At 38.1% G+C, this 20235-nt stretch overlaps 1 protein-coding gene across 3 annotated transcripts in view; it reads left to right on the top strand.

Moving 5' to 3' along the window:
• Positions 1-20235, top strand: part of HACE1 (HECT domain and ankyrin repeat containing E3 ubiquitin protein ligase 1) — a 153310-nt gene that overhangs the window by 3035 nt on the left and 130040 nt on the right. For all 3 annotated transcript variants that reach the window (XM_069974775.1, XM_069974773.1, XM_069974774.1), the window contains exons 2-4: positions 7109-7139; positions 8373-8414; positions 12895-13014. In XM_069974775.1, the coding sequence (XP_069830876.1) occupies positions 13005-13014 (10 nt within the window). In that variant the 5' untranslated portion in view covers positions 7109-7139; positions 8373-8414; positions 12895-13004. The remainder of the gene's footprint in view (positions 1-7108; positions 7140-8372; positions 8415-12894; positions 13015-20235) is intronic.

Below are 20235 nucleotides of genomic sequence, written 5' to 3'. Positions count from 1 at the left end.
CTAACCGACCGCAGCGAGTATGTAATTATACCGCCCTTAACCCCTTCTGCTCCCGCCCGGCTCCCCCGCTGTAAGCATACATTACCTGTCCTTGCTGCACGGGTCCGGCGTCCTGCTCTCCCGTCCGGCCAATTAGTGTGTTGCCCAGCTGCAGCCACTGATTGGCCGGACGGGAGAGCAGGATGCCAGACTCGTACAGCGAGGACAGGTAATGTATGCATACAGCAGGGGAGCCGGGCGGGAGCAGAAGGGGTTAAGGGCGGTATAATTACATACTCGCTGCGGTCGTTTAGACCGCAGCAAGTATGTAGTGTATGGGAACTGCCAGGACCTGCCTGCCCGTGTGAATATACCCTAAAGGAAAAGAAGGGGGAGGGGAGCTGGGGATTGGAGCTGGAGGTCTGCAAGGCCTGAGGGGCAGTTCATACTATAGCTATTCTCTTTTTGGGGTACATTCACACATACCATATCTGCTGCAGATTTCACCCAAAGGATTCTAAGCTGCAGATTTTCTGCTGTGTTCAGTCTTTTGACCTTTTCATGTCCTAGGGCAGGGGTAGGGGACCTTGGCTAAAGCTTTAGCTGTCTGGTGGGCATGATGGGAGTTGTAGTTTTATCAGTCAGGGTCTGAGTGCTCGGACTCCGACCAATCATTTGAACAAGCAGGAAGAAAAGAATGCGGCTGTCCCATCCATAATATGGCTGGGCATAGAGGATCATGTGACCATGCTCCTCCACTGAGCCTGTACATGCCTACTGAGGACACTGAGGGAGGTGTCTGGTCACATGTTCCTCCATGCTCAGCCATTGTACAGACAGGGCTGCAGGATGGTACAGGCAAAGGACTTCTATAGTGAAAATGGGGCACAGCAGGAGGATGTCTATATAAGCTAATAGCACACCATTGGAAATACTGCACTTTTATAAAATCTGTAATAAAGTGGTCATCCTATTTAAAGAGCAGAAATCAATAGTACCGGCAATTTTAAGAAACTTTGTAATTGGGTTTATTAGCAGAAAAAGGCATTTTTATCATGAAAAAGCAGTTTGAAGCTCTCCCCCCTGTATTCATGGTTCTCTTATGGAGAGGGGAGGGGTAGAGGGAGATGAGGCACCAAAACAGGACAACAAAGAGTTAATTTACAGCTACATCACTGGGCTATCTCTTCTGAAGTCAGTACTGACCTCTGAATACCGGCTTTCACACAGGTCCTTTGTAATCCTTTGTTCTCTGCTGCCAACTAATCTTCCTCCTCCCTCCTATCCTCTGATAATGATGGTGAATGAGAGAGAGGAGGGGGGGGGGACCTGGTTAAAGTCTTTTTGAATGCAGATAATGGCATATTTGCCTAATAAACCCAATTACAAAGTTTCTTAAAATCGCCTGAACTATTGATTTCTAAAAAAAAAAAAAAATGACAGTGACACGTTAAGGGCTTGAGTCCACTGGCTGACTGCAGAGTGCTTTAAGCTGGTTATAAGCATATATTATTATATCTATGGATATCTTGGAATTCAGTCTCCAGAACTAGGGATGGTCCGAACCTGCCGAGGTTCGGGTTCGTACAAACCCGAACTCTCGGCAATGATTCCCGCTGTCTGCCCCCTCCGTGGAGAGGGTGGATACAGCGGGAGGACCGCCTGGAAAACTGGGATATAACCATAGTTTTCCAGGCGGTCCTCCCGCTGTATCCATCCGCTGCACGGAGTGGCCAGACAGCGGGAATCTGATGCCGAGCGTTCGGGTTCATACGAACCCGAACCTCGGCAGGTTTGGACTATCCTTATCCAGAACCATTATAGTTCATTCTTTGCAATGCAATGATTTAGGAATGCACGCTAACTTACCACATGATGGATAGAGCATGCCCATTACCCTAAAATGCATTATCCAATCCTATAGGAGGGAGATAAATACATTTATAACCATTTTACTAGTTTTTACTAATAGGTTATACAGGGGTCCCACCTCAGCAAGGAAGGTAAGTACAGACTTCTTTCTTTCTTTACACAGTCTAGGCATTATGGTGAAAAAAACAACATTTTCCTGTACAAGTCATTCACCTTACTATGTGTATACTTGGTAGTTCAGATCCTCGCTGCTTTGGTGTAAGTAAATAGAAGGATTCTACTGTCACAGGCTAAAAACATGTACAACATAATCCTTCTCAGCTGAATCAGTTATCATTGTATCTAGTGTACAAAATAAACATCACATTGATAGATACATTCTACCTAAACTGAGATGTAGCAGCTCTGTGATGCTGTGATATTCAGCTTATTAAACACAGGCTTGCCTGGATACTGCATATTAAGGGTCCTATTACACGGAACAATTTTAAACGATTAAAAACTAACCATAAATGATCGCAAACGAGGTTGTTAACCTAAAATTGTTCTATATATATTACACAGAACGATGGTCGTTAGTTACGATTGTTACTACGATCGTTATTGCGATTGTTACTATGATCGTTTATTTCTTCTGATCCCAGCAAAACAATGAACAATGTGCAATTACACTGAACGATTAGTGAACAAATATGAAACTACAGCGAATGATTAACAATAATTTTAGGTTCAGATCTCAATCAACGACATACGAACGATTTTTCGATCATTGCCTGCAATTACACAGAACTATAGTTTAAATTCGAACAATATAACAATTTTTTGCATGATAATCGTCTTGTGTAATAGGGCCCTTAGGCTCTGTTCACATCTGCATTGATGCATACTTGCAGATCCTCCAGAACAGATTCTGTCACATTTGCAAGACACAAACAATGCAGCACTTAGCACAATCTTCACTAGTAACACAACAGATTCCTCTACAAGTCATTGTAATCTGTTGATATCCATTATTGCTTGGAAATGCTGTCACTTATGATTTGTGGGTGTTCAAACTCTGAGTCCCCATTCAACCTTGAGGATGTAAGGGCACCACTTTAAGTGCTGAATCCCCTTCTAGGTTTTATTTGCAGAGATGGACCTACAGTGACCCATTTGTGCAGGGAGTGCTCTGTAGTTCCTTGCACAGCAGAGCCATAGCCACCTGGACTTCCCTTTGAAGAGGATGCAGCACTAAACTGATGCTATGGCCTCTTCAGTTTTGGGATCAGTAGAGGACCCAGTTTTTAAACATTTAAAGGGGTATTCCAAGATAAAATAACTTGTCTCCTATCCAGAGGATAGGCCACAAGTAAGAGATTGCGGCAGGTTTGATCTTCTTACCGGCGATCTCCATATCGGCCCACGGCTCCTTTGTTCTGCATATAGCCGCGAGAACAGCACATGAGCAGCGGCTCTATTTATTCTATATGGAGGGAGAGAGCTGTGGTGTCGGGAGTAGTGGAGTCGGAGTCTCCAGCTTTTAAAAAAAATCTTAGGACAATTTAGAATTGAGTTTTGATATGAATTTTATAAGTTTTGCTCATGAATATATATTATGAGCAACATTCTAATAGGACACTGGCCCTATTACATAAGGGGGGTTGAGGAAAAGTTGTCAGTCACTATTTGGCAGTTTGTTTTTGAGCTGGAAGAGTCCATTGTGTGGGGGGAGATCTGTGCTGTTCTCTTCCTGGATGCTGGATGACTGTATATGAGCAGCAGTGTAATATGAAGATATCCTGTGTAATATAGAGGAAGAGGAGAAGACATAAGTAGTGTAGCAGTTACCTCTTTCCTCAGTGTAGTGTTTTTCTTCAGTGTTCTATGGCTGCATCTGTGTGTGTGTGTGTGTGCTATGGCTGCAGCTGTGTGTGTGTGTGTGTGTGTGTGTGTGTGTACGTGCTATGGCTGCAGCTGTGTGTGTGTGTGCTATGGCTGCAGCTGTGTGTGTGTTTGTGCTATGGCTGCAGCAGGCTGTGTGTGTGTGTGTTTGTTATGGCGTGCCCCCACAGTGACCCCTTTATATCACTATGGCTGACCTCTATATTACAGGTATCTGGCATTGTTAGCAATGTTTCTGCGTGTATGGTGAATATTGGTTAGAAACAGCAGATTGTCAGCAGGAAAAGACCACCTGCTCCATCTAGTCTAGTTGTGAGTATTTCCACTGCCCCAGGATCATGTAGGACATTAGGGAGAAGCTGCTGAGCCAGTGAGATAAATAACTCCCCTGGTATCTGACTGGCCATTTATGAAGGAACAGGAGTCAGAATCGGGAGTCGGAGTCGGTACTGATAAAATTTCGGAGTCGGAGTTGGTGTCGGAGCTGCGGCTTACCGACTCCACAGCCCTGGTGCACACTATGAAAATCACATGGATAAGTTGCCACGGATTCCACCACTCCCTCCCCCTTGCGCTCCCACTTAAAGTCCAACCCGTCACACAGGCTCCATTCTATGCTCGGGTGGATTCTGTTATCCACTCAAAGAATTAGAATATATATATATACATTTTTTTTTAAATAGGAAATTGAGGGAATATAAGAGGGGTGGGGTGGATAGAGACTATAAATTGCTCTAAATGATGGAAGGCACAATGTATGTTATCATAATGAACATTTGTTACTGGACCAGTGCAGGTTTTAAAGCCCCTTAGAGCCCTTTTTCAGATTTGAAAGCGGAACCTACCTGCATTTCAAACGAACAATTATCGTTTAGATACGAACGATTTAACGATAATCTGAACGATAATCGTCCGGTGGAATAGGGCCCTAAGGGTATGTGCACACTACAGATTTCACACAGATAACGTGTCGCGGATTCCGTGCACACTCCCGCTTGACTTTCCGCCCATCCCATCGACTCCATTCCATCGTCAACCCAAAGAATTGACATTGACCATAACATTACAGCCCCTGGCAAGTAAAGGTGTGTACCACTGATTATCCTGTGACAGTGGCATCTCGCATGGGGTATGATATACTAGACGGCAAGTTAACAATCAGTTTTTGAAGCTGATGCATTGGAAGCAGGATAAAAATGGCACTTTTACAAAGACTAACCTGTGATGGTTAGATGACTGAGTTAGCGTATCTTTAAAACAGCAGGTCATGCAGGGGCAGTATTCACTAATCAGAACCTACCCAACATGATCTAGAGAAGGACAGCCAGTGAATGGATGACAGGGTCAAGGGCACCCTGGGTTCACTGATGCACATGGGGACATGGCTACATACAATGGTTGCATCAGAACTGGATCATGAAGCAAATAAACATGGCCTAATCAGACAAATCCTGCTTTCTTTTACACCATGTGGATGGCCAGTGCTTAACCCACTTAGAGAAATAAATGATCCCAGTATGCAGTGTAGGAAGAAGGCAAGCCAGTAGGGTCAGTTCACGGCTGTTTAGGCAATATTCTGCTAGAAATCATACCAATGCATTTGTTTAGCGCACGTATACTCCTTCATGGCAGTGGCCTCTTTTAGCAGTGTCTTTTAGCTAGTGCCAGGTACCACAAGATACCTTTTAAAGCGACTCTGTACCCACAATCTGACCCCCCCAAACCGCTTGTACCTTCAGATAGCTGCTTTTAATCCAAGATTTGTCCTGTAGTCTGTTCAGCAGGTGATGCAGTTATTGTCATAAAAAACAACTTTTAAACTGGCAGCCCAGTGCCCTTTGCCGTGGCTTAGTTTGTGTATGCATTAGGCTGGCACAACCTCTCCGTCCCTCCTTCCCACCCTCTTCACCATTTTTCCTATTCCTCTGCAGTGAAAACTACACAGGTGCCTTAACGATCCAGGCCATGTGCCGTGCTCACACAGCTGATGAATAGGAGGCAATCTGCCTGGAGCATTCCTAATGATGAGGGCGGAGAGGAGGGACGGAGAGGTTTTGCCAGCCGAATGCATACACAAAAGCCACTGCCAAAGGGCAAGGGGCTGGCAGTTTAAAAGTAGCTTTTTATGACATTAACTGCATCACCTGCCGAACAGACTGTGCTCAGCCAATCGCGGCTGAGCAGCTGATGACGCGGCAGAGGGCGGCCGGCACTAGGGACGGTCGGAGCGGTTCGGCCATCCGTCCGATGATGACATCATTGGCACAAGATGGCGGACGGGGGTTGGCAAGAAGCAGGTATGTATAGAGCACTACACTTCCGGGTCTGGTGTGGGTGGGGGGAAACACGGGGAAGGGGGCGATTTAACCGCACCGTATGCCACAACTACATGCGGACTTAACCGTACTATATTAATTTTAACCGCATTATATGTATTTTAACCTACAAATAATCAAGTCTATATCCTGTATTATACCATGTGCATGAGATTTATATACAGAGATTTTTTTGTAAGCGTGTAGTTACATGTTCATTTGTTTATATGTTTTTATGAATTTTAATTTTGATTTAGATAAAGTGTTATATATACATATTTACTTGTGATTTAATTATACTTCAAGATTTACATTTGTCTCCAAAATAATATTTTAGGGGTATTGCTAGAGAGCCTACTAATTATACATACTAATTAGGTCATTTGGTGCCAGCCAAGTAGTGCACTCGCTATACACCCATTCCATAACTGCACTAGAGGTAGAGTTCTTACACCAGAGTTTTTCCAAACTCCACATTGTGCAACATCTGCACTACAGGTCAGTTTTTGTGTGAATAAATTTCACAGCATGTGGATAAGATTTGTAAAACATCATTCACGTGTTTAGTACTGTAATCTACTGCAGATTTTAGTTGCCCTAATCTGCAGGTAAAATCGAAAGGTTTTCTGCAAATTTAAAATTTTCCCCAATGTAGGAGGTTTTATTTTTGTCAATCTATGTTGGCAAAACAAACAAACATCAGGAAGTGTATGATTATATCTATAAAGCTATAGGCACAATGTTTTTTTTTGCGGCGAGAATATGGTCCTAAATAATGATTGTGCTCTTTATTTACAGCCGTATTTTCACCTAAAAAAAATATTGCGTAAACATAGCCTAAAAGTTTTTTTTAGGAGTGATAGGGTTAGGAAATGGCAAGAAAAACAGTTGATTTGTGCAAATTTATTTGTGTTGCTATTAAAAAAAACAGAGAAAAGTATAGTATAATATAAACAGTTAGGCGTCATGATGTTTATAAGATTGGTTATGCATCTAGTTGCACATCATATTAACAGAATATGTAACCTGAAAGCCACATATCTTTATATTACTTTCAGTTGTCAGCAGCTGTTCTGTAACAATTTGAAGGTAAGATTTTTTTTGTTGCTTACACTGTAGGTCACGTCAGTAGTGTGTTCAAGGCAAGTGATGTTGCTGACAATAAATGAAGTTTGATTGTTTTAGCTATTCAGATGGAAGTGATCAATAAAATGTGTGTGGACTTCAAATGTGATGTGACTACCAAGTGCAGTTGTCATCTTCGTGATCATCCAGGTTTTGGAGCATGTTTTATTATAGTCTGTGATGTATTTTAGGATGAAATAAGACTATTCTAGTCTTGCAAATGTTTCAAAATAAAATATAAGAATGCATGAAGGCAAATATTTAGAGATATAATTAATTGTATTACTATCCTAGTAACATTTAGAGCTTTAAAATAATTGTTTCAGCTTAATGCAATATGTAACCATTACAGTATTTTATTTCAGACCCCTAATGCATAAGTTTGCCTTAGCAGAAAGAAAAAAAAACTAAACCTTTTAGTAATAACACTTTTAAGCTATGTTCACACAGAGTAAAAAAAAAAAAAAAAAGAAAGAAAAGGCGTCGACTTTTTCTATTTAAAATGAAGTCAGTTATTACCGCATTTTAATTTACTGCAAAGCATTGATGTCCATGGAAAGACGGACGTCCGGTGCACACCCTATATCAAATAACAGACGTTGTCTGCGTGGACGTCAAAATAATGATCATGTCAACTATTTTTAGGCGTCTTTTGCAAACAACAGACGTTAAATTTTAGTTGTTCACATAGTTTTTTTTTTCACCGTCCTTACTATATTCAATGGACTTTTCAATTAAAGACTCACCCAAAGACCTATCAGTCCACCCAAACTAGAATAATGTACCAACAGCCGTTATTGCACTGACAGGTGGCCAATCAGTTAAATGATGGACATCATTTAAAAAAAGATTTTAATGGACAAAAAACCTTGTGGGAACATAGCCTATCCGTGTTAACACAAAATCCCACACTAATATGTCACTAAGAATGGTTTACCTATAAAAATAAATGATAAAAAAAAAAAAACATACAGAAGACTTCCGGAAATGATTACTTTATGGGTATGTTCACAGAACTTTTTTGTAAAATAGAAGTTGAAAATATGTCCGTATTATGATAACTACAGCTGTAAATAAAGATCATGATCATTAGTTACGGCCATAATTATCAACATACAGCTATGTATTAAAATAGAGGTCAGATATTGTGGATTTATAGATGAACTCATGCAGACTTTGTTTGGATTTATTTTGTAGAAAACATAAATATGTAAAGAAAAGAAAAAATTAGCTTGCCAGGTAAGAGAAGTATGAAAATAAGCATGGTGTGTAATTTCTTTTCATACTATATCTTTATTGCTATAGAATGTAACACATTACTGTATGATACTTGTTTCCATTTTTTGTTACAATAGAAAATTGTAAATTTAACAAGGTATGATTTTGTATAGTCTAGAGGAAAGAAAGGAAAGGGGGACATGATCGAACCCTTTAAATATAGACTAAATAAGGTTCAAGAGGGAAGTGTTTAAAAAAAATAAAAACTAAACTCAAGAACTATGGGACACAGTGAGAGGCTAGTTGGGGGAAAGATCAAAAGTAAAATGAGAAAATATTACTTTACTGAAAGAGTAGTAGATGCTTGGAACAAACTTACAGCAGATGTGGTTGATAAATCTACAAGTTCTACAACAGAATGTAAACCTGCCTGGGATAAACATATATCTATCCTAATATAATAAGAAGGGAAACACTAAAACAGCGGACTAGATGGACACAGTGGTCTTTTCTGCCAACAATCTTCTATGTTTGTGAAGATCCAAGTTTTGAAGCAAGTAAGATTATGTATGAAGAAAAATAGATTACACCTTGACTAGATACAGAACTTTTTACTATTTAACTGTTAATTTGAGATCAACCCTTTGCTTGTCTGCAAAAACAAAACAAAAGGAAGCACCAGAAACTGCTTGTATGAATCCCACATAACACTAGGGTCTCCTATTGAAAACCCATTCATTCCTATCATAACAAACAAAAAGACCACTATGGCAAGTTTTATTTGGCTTGACTGATACCAGAAGATTAGGAATTAACTGAATTGAAGATATTGATTGTTGAGTACTGAAAAAGTAATACAACATCTAAATTACAGGCACTGATTATCTTCAGATACAACTATAAATGATCAGATATAGGCTGGGTTCACACTATGTATATTTGAGGCTGTATTTGTGAGGCTGTATAGCAACCAAAACCAGGAGTGAATTGAAAGCACAGAAAGGCTCTGTTCACATAATGTTGTAATTGAGTGGATGGCCATCATTTAATGGCAAATATTTGCTGTTATTTTAAAACAACGGCTGTGGTATTGAAATAATGGCCGTTATTTACTGTTATATGGCGGCCATCCACTCAATTTCAACATTGTGTGAACAGATCCTTTCTGTGTTTTCAATCCACTCCTGGTTTTGGTTGCTATGAGGACCTGACATGAGGACCAAATACAGCCTCAAATATACATAGTGTGAACCCAGCTTGTCAAAGTGTCAGAACATAAAAACACACCATTATAATATGATGGTCCTATAAAAAACAGATATGTAGAGCAAACCATGTGGATATAGATTAGTATGTCTGAGTAGTCGAGCTAAATCACTTGTAGCCTATGCAAGTATTAATGGCAAAATAATAATAAACCAGAACACTGTGCAGCAAATTTATTGTTTGCTTCTTGAAAATGTTATGTTTAAATGATTTGACATTTACTCTTTCACTTAAACAACATTAGGGCAATCTTCATAATACTGCCCATTGGGGGTTCGTTGAACTGCTTTGAAAATCAATATTAACCCCCAAGGCACCATAACTTACAGGGTACATCAGGGTACTGTAAGGGAGTGTAGAGAGCCCTCTATCAGGCTGCTCTGAGGAGCTGGGGCCCGTCGCTAATAGCCATCAATGAGCGATCGTCTGTGCCCACTATTTAACCATATAGGTGCTGCTGTCAAAACTGACATATGCATTCAAATGGCCCTAGCATACCTGCACTGGTGTCCCTGTGGCCGGATCGGCTTCCCACAGCAAGATTGCGGGGAGACGATCTGATGTCAGTGCAGCCCGAGGTCTCCCAGGCTGCCTGACATCAGCAATTGCTTCAGCTTGTCTGTAGCATGCTGAAGCAATCAAGCCCTGATATAAAAGATCAATGCAGTACATATGTGATAAGTTAATAGTTTGAGCGATTCTTCACTCAGCGATACCTAAAATTTAATATTATTTTTTTGGTTCCAAAAAAAATAGAAAGTGCTATTACAAAATACAATTGGCATCACAAAGAAAAGACCTCATATGGGTCTGTAGATTTAAAAAATTAAACAGCTATGGCTTTTTAAACGCCCGGAGGAAAACACAAAAGTGCAAACATGAAAATTGTCTTGGTCACTAAGGTGTTAAAGGGGTTGTCCAAGTTAGAAAAAAAAAGTGCCACAACTTTCCTCAGGTTGTGCGTGGTACTACTATTAGTCTCACCTAACCTCAGAGATTACCCCGTGCAGTAGGAATGTATATATACGTTCCTGTAACTGACTGTGTTACTGATGAGAGCGGGAGCGCTGCAGGAATAGCAATCCCGCTCTCATCTGTGTTCGGGGCCGCAGGTAATGAGAGTCAGCTGCGATCCCGCAGCCGACTCTCATTAATCCCTTTAACGCCGTGATCTACAGCGATCACGGCGTTTAAGGTACTGAGTGACAGATCAAGCATCTGTCACTGAGTGATCAGGACCCCCACAGCCGTGCTGCGGGGGTCCCGATCGCATGTGCCAACAGGCGGGAGTAAGCTCCTTACCTCCGTCCTGTCACACTCGCGATCTATGTATAGAGTCTGCTCTATAGATAGCATAGATCAGTATATGCTTTCTAATGATTGCATATATTACAGTGTTAGGCTATGTTCACACTGTATGTTTCCGGCCGTAGTGCGAACCGCAAAAATACGCACGTAGTTTTGAGGTTGATGCGTTCGCTTGAAAGTATACGATATACGCCCGCACAATGCACACTACGTATGAGCTTATGGCCGGATCGTATACAGCGCCGTGAAAAATAAACAAGACCATTGTTTGAGGACGGAAATGTTGAAACCGTACGAAGTACTTATTTCAGCCAAATTGAACTTGATTTTTCGATCCAAAAGGTTCTGTGTGGTTTACAGGGCTGGGCGAAGATTTCCAAGTAAATGACCTGCCTCAGATCGCTTCGAAACAAGCTAGGGAAGCATGTTTGGCGTATGTTTGCGGTTCATAGGCATCCGGCCGCATGTCTATTTTTCCCACGCCTGTAGTTTCAGCCGCACATGTACGGCGGCGTATGAAATGCTGCCGGACTCATACGCAGTGTGAACATAGCCTTAAAAGTGTTTTAAAAAAAAAAGTGTAATAAAAAAGTTTTTAAAAGTATTAAAAACCCTTATAAACACCCTCCAAATAAAAATTTAAAATACCCCCTTGCCCATTATAAAAATATAAATAAATGATTAAACATATTACATATCGTAGCGTGCGGAATTGTCTGATCTATTAAAATATAACATTATTGTTCCCGCAAGGTGAACGGCGTAAACGGAAACAAAACAAAAAAAACTCACTAGGATTGCTGATTTTATAAAATTTTTCTGTTACACCAATATGATATTTATAAAAACTAAAGCTCATGGTGCAAAAAATGACTCCCCAACCAGCCCTGTAGGGGGGAAAATAAAAGCGCCATGGGTCTTAGAAAGCAGGGAGGAACATTGCATTAATTTGACCCGGACTTTTGTGCATCAAAGGGCTCTGTCTTGAAGGGGTTAAATGACGGCCATCCACTCAATTTTAACAGTGTGTCAACATAGCCTCCCGATTTTGGTTGCAAAATACTGAGCAAAAATACTGTGTGGAAACATAGCCTTAGGCTATGTTCACACACACTAAAATATGGCTGTAATTTTGAGGTGAAAATACAGCTGTATTTTCAATGTAATAATGCACTCCATTGAAGTCAATGGTAAATTGGACAGCAGTGCACACACACCATATAAAATAACAACTGTAATTTAAAACAGCCCACGCACAAAAATACTTCTTTTAGCCTATACTGAACATATGAACATTTTTATAGAAAATATGTGTATAGAAGAAGTAAGCAAGAAAGTGAAGAAAGTTATATATGAACAAAGCAGCAAATAGAGAATAAAAGGAGACAGGGTACTAGTGGTAGAAGGTCTCCCAGCAGAAAAGAAGAAAGCTTTCTGCATACCCTAAAGAGGATCAATCTGCATTATAAGCATGTGATACAATGACTTCCCTCTTTTTCCTATCAGTCTCAGAAAGAAAGGTTTTTTTAACAACTTGTATTTTGACCATAATTTTTTAGTGTGAATAAGCCCAAAATCATATGAATGTTTTTCAAACAAACTAGATGTCTAATCTATACAGATGATCAACTGATAAAAAGCTATTAAGGATGCTAAAAAAAGAATATGTAATGTCTTCTATTAAAATTCAGTAAGGTATAATAATGTTTATAGGTAATAAAGCAAACCAAACATTTAAATGAGCTAACCTGGATCCTTAGGTGACTTCTTGAAGGGTTTGATCATCTTCTACCGAACCTAGAATTCAAAGAGTTTGTTAATCCCATGATAGTTCTGTTGTCATCACGTCTAACATATTAGAAACCATAAGAGTCTTGGTTATTGTGAACCTGTGACGTTTAAATTGTGTTCTCTGGTTAATTTACAGTGCCCCCAAATAGAGTCGTTTCAAAGCTATAAGGTGATCCCCGTTACTTGGTAGGATCCCCTATTACAATTGGGGCAGTATAAGTCCTGTTATTCTATTGAACACAATGGATGGTATCAGGTAAGAATACATCAAATTTCCCGCACAATAGAATGTGTTCTTTCCATGTATTAATATTTGATGGCAAAAAGTAACCAGAGGACAAGTTATTATTCCCCTACAGTGCTTATTCTACACAAAGCGGTCAATAGGAGAAAGGCACTGTGTAAACATGGACCCTTGATCATCAGGTTAATTAGATTTTTTGCTTAGGGGACACTTAGGTCTGGCCATTGATTGGTCTCTGCTCGAATTTCCAATCAATTATTGTCAGCAAACGTAGATTCAGAATGATGCAGATACGTTTGAAGTATTGATCCATTTTGATCAATCGTCTACACTACAATCTGTCATCAATAAAGTGCCAACAACTTAATCGTTATATTGACGTTTTGTGTTTAGAAGCTACTTGAAGGAATGGGTGGGGACTATCTAAGCTTTAATGAACCTTCTTTACAAAAGAAATTATCTATTCACTATTTCCATAGCGGTAAACATATCAATATTAATATTTAGATACAACTTTTTAGGCATTCTATGGCAAGGCTATTAAATTAGAAAGTATATTCCAAGAGTAGTTTTTGACGTGTACTTCCAACTTATGCTGCAAAGTGTGAACAGAGCCAAAGAGCTCAATACATGCGTGGGACACATTGTTTAGACAGGACACACTGTAGCAAAACATACTTAAATGAACTATAAGGTATGTATGGTTTTTCAGCTTCTTGGTATGAGTAAAGAATTATTATGTTCACTGGCAGCAAGGGGAAATCTTGAATTAAACCTTATTTACAGAAAACTGGACAAAACCTTTACAGCTTGTCTATTCATGCTGCCCAACCAATGTTGGGGAACAACTGGTGGATAATGCCTAAAGGGCACTTCACCTATGATCTGGCTTATTTCTCTCTGAACTGCCATGGCTGTTTGTAATATGAGAGCCTGACAATATTTCATGCTGCCTGTGGTTTGGGCAGTATAAATTTCCTGACAGACTCCCTCCAAGTGTTCCTTGAAATAATGATGTACAATATTAGAAATTTTCTATAGTGGGACAGTAGGCCTATTGTAAAGAAAATAAAGTTGTTGGAGTGAGAAGGAACTACGCCGTGTAGTCTAAAGCTGCCCATAATGTAATGTGTTAGGGTATGTTGTCTGTCCCCTATAGCCAAGATGTGAAAACAAATTAGTATGCCAGACATGTCTAGTCCTTTGTAGTCTGCAGAAGGCAAGCAAGTTTTAATATACAAGATGAAATATAACCTACAATTGAAATGCAATAGGATGTGTACCTGGTTCTGTATAATCAGTTATTATTCTGCTGTACAATCACTTTTTGCATTGTTTTTTTTACACCAATATCAATCAACCAAGAGATCATAGTTATCTTATAGTTATAAACAGATGCTATGGAGTAAACTATAGTCTATAGGTCTAATTTAGCATTTTCACCCATCTATTATATATACAAATACAGCAGAAAGGTGTCATTGTGGGACAACCCAATATATGACTTTCTGTTGGCAACTATCCATTCCCTCTGCAATTTTGCAATTTATCCACATGCAACAAAGTGTTAGTTAAAGACTTCATGGTCCAAACAATACATGTTTGTAATGGGTTAAAGAGACTTTATTTATTTACTTTTTTTTTTTTATACGGGAGTTGTGAATATGAGTACTCCCAAATATTGGGACATTATCACTTATATGCAGGGACATTTGGGCATTTTACCTTAATCTTCAGCCACGTTTTATCCTTACAAACACCTTCAATGGACTACAGCAAGGAGGAAATGCTAAGATACAAGTAGTCATGTGCCTTTAATAAACATGTACTAAGCAACTAGTTACTTTCTTGACTATGTGAACTGAGAACAGTGCCTATAAGTAAAGAACAGTGCCTTTTAATTGTATGATAATTGTTGGACTGAAAGCTGCTATAAACTGCTACTTATAATCTATATTGGGTGAGGTCACTTTGACATTTGAGAAATGAGTCTCTTAAGTATTAGCTGTGTAAAATTACACATTGAAATCTACACTCCACTTGGAGCCTTGGATTGAAATTGTCCATGCTTACTGAGTACAGGTTTTAAATAGGCTTCTGATTACAGACTCATAAAAAGGAAGATATGTGTAAGCGATAGGCAATGGAGAGGTTAGTAGAAGCGGATATCTGTTTTTGTTTTTTTAATACAATGAACTCGTTTTTGCCAGCATGGCTTTGAAGTGGAGCCTTGAGCACTATCTCCAATGTGATTCTATCATTTAATTCATTATTTGTACAATCAGTTATCAAAAACTTTACATACAGACCTCACACTGTCTTGTACATTCATTTTTCAACACATTTTACAACTATTTGTGAGGAACAAATTGCAAACATACTTTTATTATATTATTTTTTTCTTTCAAGTTTCAATTTATTACAAAAAATATGTATGTCATGCGTAATTTTATAATGAAGTATTAGTTTTATAAGCAAATCGTATTGGTGTCTTTTCATATTATAGCAAATATAAATTCAGTCATAGGATTCATATTATATCCTTTTCTCCCCCCCCCCCCTAATTCTGGATATACCACTGCATGCTATTTACTTGAGTGAGAGAATACTAATTTCCTGTTAGCTAAAATGAACAGTGGCCTGTTAGAAGAAAAAAGGGTTTTTATATATTGATTAAAATATATCTCACAAAACAAAAAATGTAAGCAGCTGTTTGAAGAAAATATATACAGCATGATATTGGTTATGTTGCTTACATATGCGAATGAGAGATAGTAATGGTGCGTTTACACAGAGAGATTAGCTGACAGATTATCTGCCAAAGATTTGAAGCCAAAGCAAGAAATGGATATGAAAAGAGGAGAAATCTCAGGCTTTCCTTTATTACCTGATCTCTGTCTATAGTCTGTTCCTGGCTTTGGCTTCAAATTTTTGGGCAGATAATCTGTTAGATAATCTTTCTGTGTAAATGGACCCTAAGACGGTTAAGTCATTAAAAATGCAAATACAGAGTTTACAAATGTGGTTTGTACACAAGAGTCACACACCTTATCAGCACAATATTGTTTACTAGCTTTTTTTTCCCAATACGATTCAAATACATTAAAAAAGGAGCAGAATAAATTCTTGAAATTGTATTTTTAATTTAACGCTATGAAGTATGTCACAGAACATATAAAGAAGCTAAAGATGTAATTAAAATAGTTTCTTTATTAAAATAATTGCATGTTATGGGTAAAATTTAAAATCTATCTATCTATCTATCTATCTATCTATCTATCTATCTATCTATCCATCTTTCTGTTTATATCTATCTTTTAAAAGCAAATTATGACTATAACTTGCTCTTTTATTTAATTTTAGTCATCTGTAGTCATTTTATGCTCTACAAGTAGTATAACATTTTTCTTTTTTAGACGTGTGTATTTTTAGAGGGGTATGACATTATGGCTTGAGGGAACACTAAACCTAGAAATGACTTATAAAAGTAAACAAAAAAAAATCATATCCCGTAAAGTTACAGTGAAAGAATGGCTATTTGAATACTTTTTAACATAACATACAAAACAAAAAGACATCAAAGAAATACTGACAATTCATTGGTGGTAAAGGGCATCTTCATGATTCAAAAAAGTGATTTTTATATACCTCAACCAGTTTTTTTACACTATCTAGTGTTGAAGAGAAAATATTCATAAACAAATCACAATTAAACATTAGATTAAAGACATATAAATGACTGTTTTCTTTATATTATCAATTAAGTTTAACTAAAAATGTATTAGTTATCACCATTTAAATGATTTAAGATTGATCAAGTTGTTAAAAATACTACAATAAAGCATAATAATTCAATATAAAGCATAGAATAAACCTCCAATTACAGATAGGTTATTTATTTAAACTAGATACAGATTGTATTGTTGTTATTTGTATTATTGCTACACAACATTTCTGTTCATTTACAATATTGTGTACAAGTTTGGGCACAAGTTATTTCAAGGTTATAAACAATAATTTGATTCAATATCAAATATTGTAGCAGAATATCTTAAAAAAAAAAAGATTAAAAAGCAATTGGTTCAGTTTACTCATTTTAATTTATATTAGTATATTCAATTAGTAATAATTTTACTTGTATTATTTAACCATTTTGTTTATGTTTTGTAATTATATGAACCGCTGTATTTTGTTGTTTACTGTTTAGCATATCATTTTTTTTTCTTTTACTACCAATAGTTGCACAATAGTTCCCCTCCAGAAAGAAGAAATGTATTTCTCTAGTGCCACCTATTGGTAGATACCCTGTAAGCCAATGTCCGACTTGTAATAGAACATTGCCTAAGTCTTTGCAAGGAGATACAGTTCCCTCCAACAACTTTTAGTGGTTCATATCAGAGTTTCTTCTTGTATTACTTTTTTACTAGTTGCCCTTATATGCTGCCTCTCCCCGCACAATGTGAGTATTTTACTTCACGCTGTAACAAAACATAATTCTTGTTTCATAACTTAAACTGGTGTTAGCTGGAGCGCAAAAATACATGATCTGTTGTTCCAAGGGTTACAGATTTATAGATAGATATATGTGTAATTATATATATATATATATATATATATATATATATATATATAAAATTATTATTATTATTATTATTATTAATCTTTCAGGAAGAGTATTTATCAGGTAACGTGTCTGACGTAAAATTAATAATTTCCCTTTATATTAGTATTTTTTTTAATATATATAATATATTAACTATATTAGTTTTTATTTTTAATAATAATAGGTAGGTAGGTTTCCAATGTCTAGAAGACAACCTTATTTTCATCGGAGATCAAATCAAATTTTCTTGTACCCTTATCAACAATTTTTAATCTGGACCCTGTACAATAAAATCCCTAATTTGACAGCACTGGCACAAAGTATTCACAAGATATTGGATTGTAGTAATACATCTGACATTTATATATTAGAAATTACAAATATAATACCTGGCAAACCATAAAGCTTTGTCAATCTATACACAAATGTGACGGATATAAGCAGGTCTAACAAGTATGTTTACATTTGCCTTCAACATTAAAGCCTAAAAGGGTCATCCTTCAAACTTAAAACTATGAACCATTCAATAAGGAGACCTTTCCCACACAGGATGACAAGGTGCACACTGTTACTCATTTCCTTGAGTTTGTTCACCCATCAGGTTTTTAATTGCAATTTTTTTTATTAAAATAGGACAAGCCACACAGTCTTTCCTTCATGTATAACCTATGTCTGCATTTGTATTCCATAATTGCAATAAAAAGCTGAACATGTGAACACACCCTTACATACACAGTGTTGGTTAAATTACTACTCGTAAACAACAACACAACCATGTTACGTAAGGACTGTGTGTGTCATCAAGCTTTTCTTACATGTGTTCTTACCTATATTTTTGCATACATAATTGAATAATGGGAATGTGCTACTCTTTATAATTGAGCTCTTTGTTCATTCAGAATAAAAACGGAAATGATGGCCTGAAAATGAGATCTATGAGCTAAAGGCTGGTTAGTCACCTCTAACCCCCTAATTTGATGATGCTGGTGATGTGGTTTAGCAGTAGTTCATTGACTATAGGCCTGCTTTCTAATACTCAGCTCACTGGAGATATAGTAAAAAAAAACATAGACATATACCTTATATATAGCACAATACGTTATAAGTATTTCTAGCATTGTATCATTGTCTGTATAGTGCTGATAGCAGTTGTATTTTATTTCGGAGTAGGTCTTTATTAGTATATAGTATAGGTTGTGATGATGAATGGACACAGCTTTTAAATATAAGACTGTCCTGTATTTTATAGCCCTGCCCCCAACAAGAAGCCAACAGTAATGAACGATCAATTCAGATTGATGAAGCCACAATAGTTCCATTCAGTTGTCAAGCAGCACAGTTCTAACCTGATCACTGCATGATGGAAGGGGAAAGAGATACGGAAGCTCAGAGTATCAATAGACGCAGCTATAGAAACCGGAGGCGACATGAGCCGAGAGTGTTATGAGCGCAACACACAGCTGCGGGCAACTAGAAAACACTTACTGGCTGGAGGACAAGCGCTGCGAGTTCTACCACATCTCAGGGAGAAGAGGGGGGTGCGCTGCCACAGTGCGCATGTGTCTCAGCCACATCTTCCTTTTCTTAGGGGGAGTAAGGATGACTGTGTCCCCAGCCAGTGCATGGAATGGACAGGGCAGCAGGAGAGCAGTGCATGTGTTATCACAATGTGCAGCTTAAGGGGGGATGGTGGTGGCTGAGTAATAAGAAAGGCGAGAGCTAAAGAAAACAACAACAACAAAGAGTCCAGGGAGGAAAACATTGTCCTTAGAGGGGGTCGCTGCCAATCAGCACCCGGGGGGAGGAGAACTTGTCTATAAGACCCTGCTCTTCACAGCACTGATGGGGGTTGTAGGCGTATTACATCTAAGCATTCTGAAACAGGATTTCTGGTTGGAATGTAATTTTAACGTGTTCGAAATTAGTTATAATAGACAGCTTCCAGGCAATTAACACCATACACAAGGGTTATAATACCAGTTTTCTGTCATCTTCGCTAACCATTTGTGGCCCCTTAGTGCTCTCTCTCTCTCTCTCTCTCTCTCTCTCTCTCTATATATATATATATATGTTACTTCTGCAGGTAAACACTTTAGCAAGATCTATACAGGTCAGGAAAATCCGTCACACTACCTGTATTTAAGAATAGACATACATGAAGATAAATTATCTAGGACTGTAGCTTATAACGCGTGTTCCCGTGTATCTGTTTCATCATAGAAATCTACACCCAGTCGGTGGTTTTCCTTATGCTAGTCACATCCATATGTAAATGAGAGGTAGAGTGCAGATTCAGTAAGGTTGATGGCCTTTGACACTGTGGCTAGGATAGAGAGTATAGAAAAGCTAATTAAACCCCAGCATTTCTGCTGTTAGCATATAGCCATACAGACACCTCCTTATCTCTCAATAAAATACATCTGATTGGTTTAATGTAGGTTTCAGGCTTTTTTATGTGCAGAGAATCATTTACGGACCTTGAACTATGGTTACACATCAAATTTCAGCAAATGTAGTCTTAGCAGCATTATGATGGTTTCAGCAGTATCACTTTATTGCAATATTGACAGTTCTATGGAACATTATTGCTTTACTTTGTTCCAGATGTGTCATTTAGTTAGTATTTGAGA

Source organism: Dendropsophus ebraccatus, chromosome 6, assembly GCF_027789765.1.
Source record: "Dendropsophus ebraccatus isolate aDenEbr1 chromosome 6, aDenEbr1.pat, whole genome shotgun sequence".
Lineage (NCBI taxonomy): Eukaryota > Metazoa > Chordata > Amphibia > Anura > Hylidae > Dendropsophus > Dendropsophus ebraccatus.
This window is presented reverse-complemented; position numbering and strand designations above follow the sequence as displayed.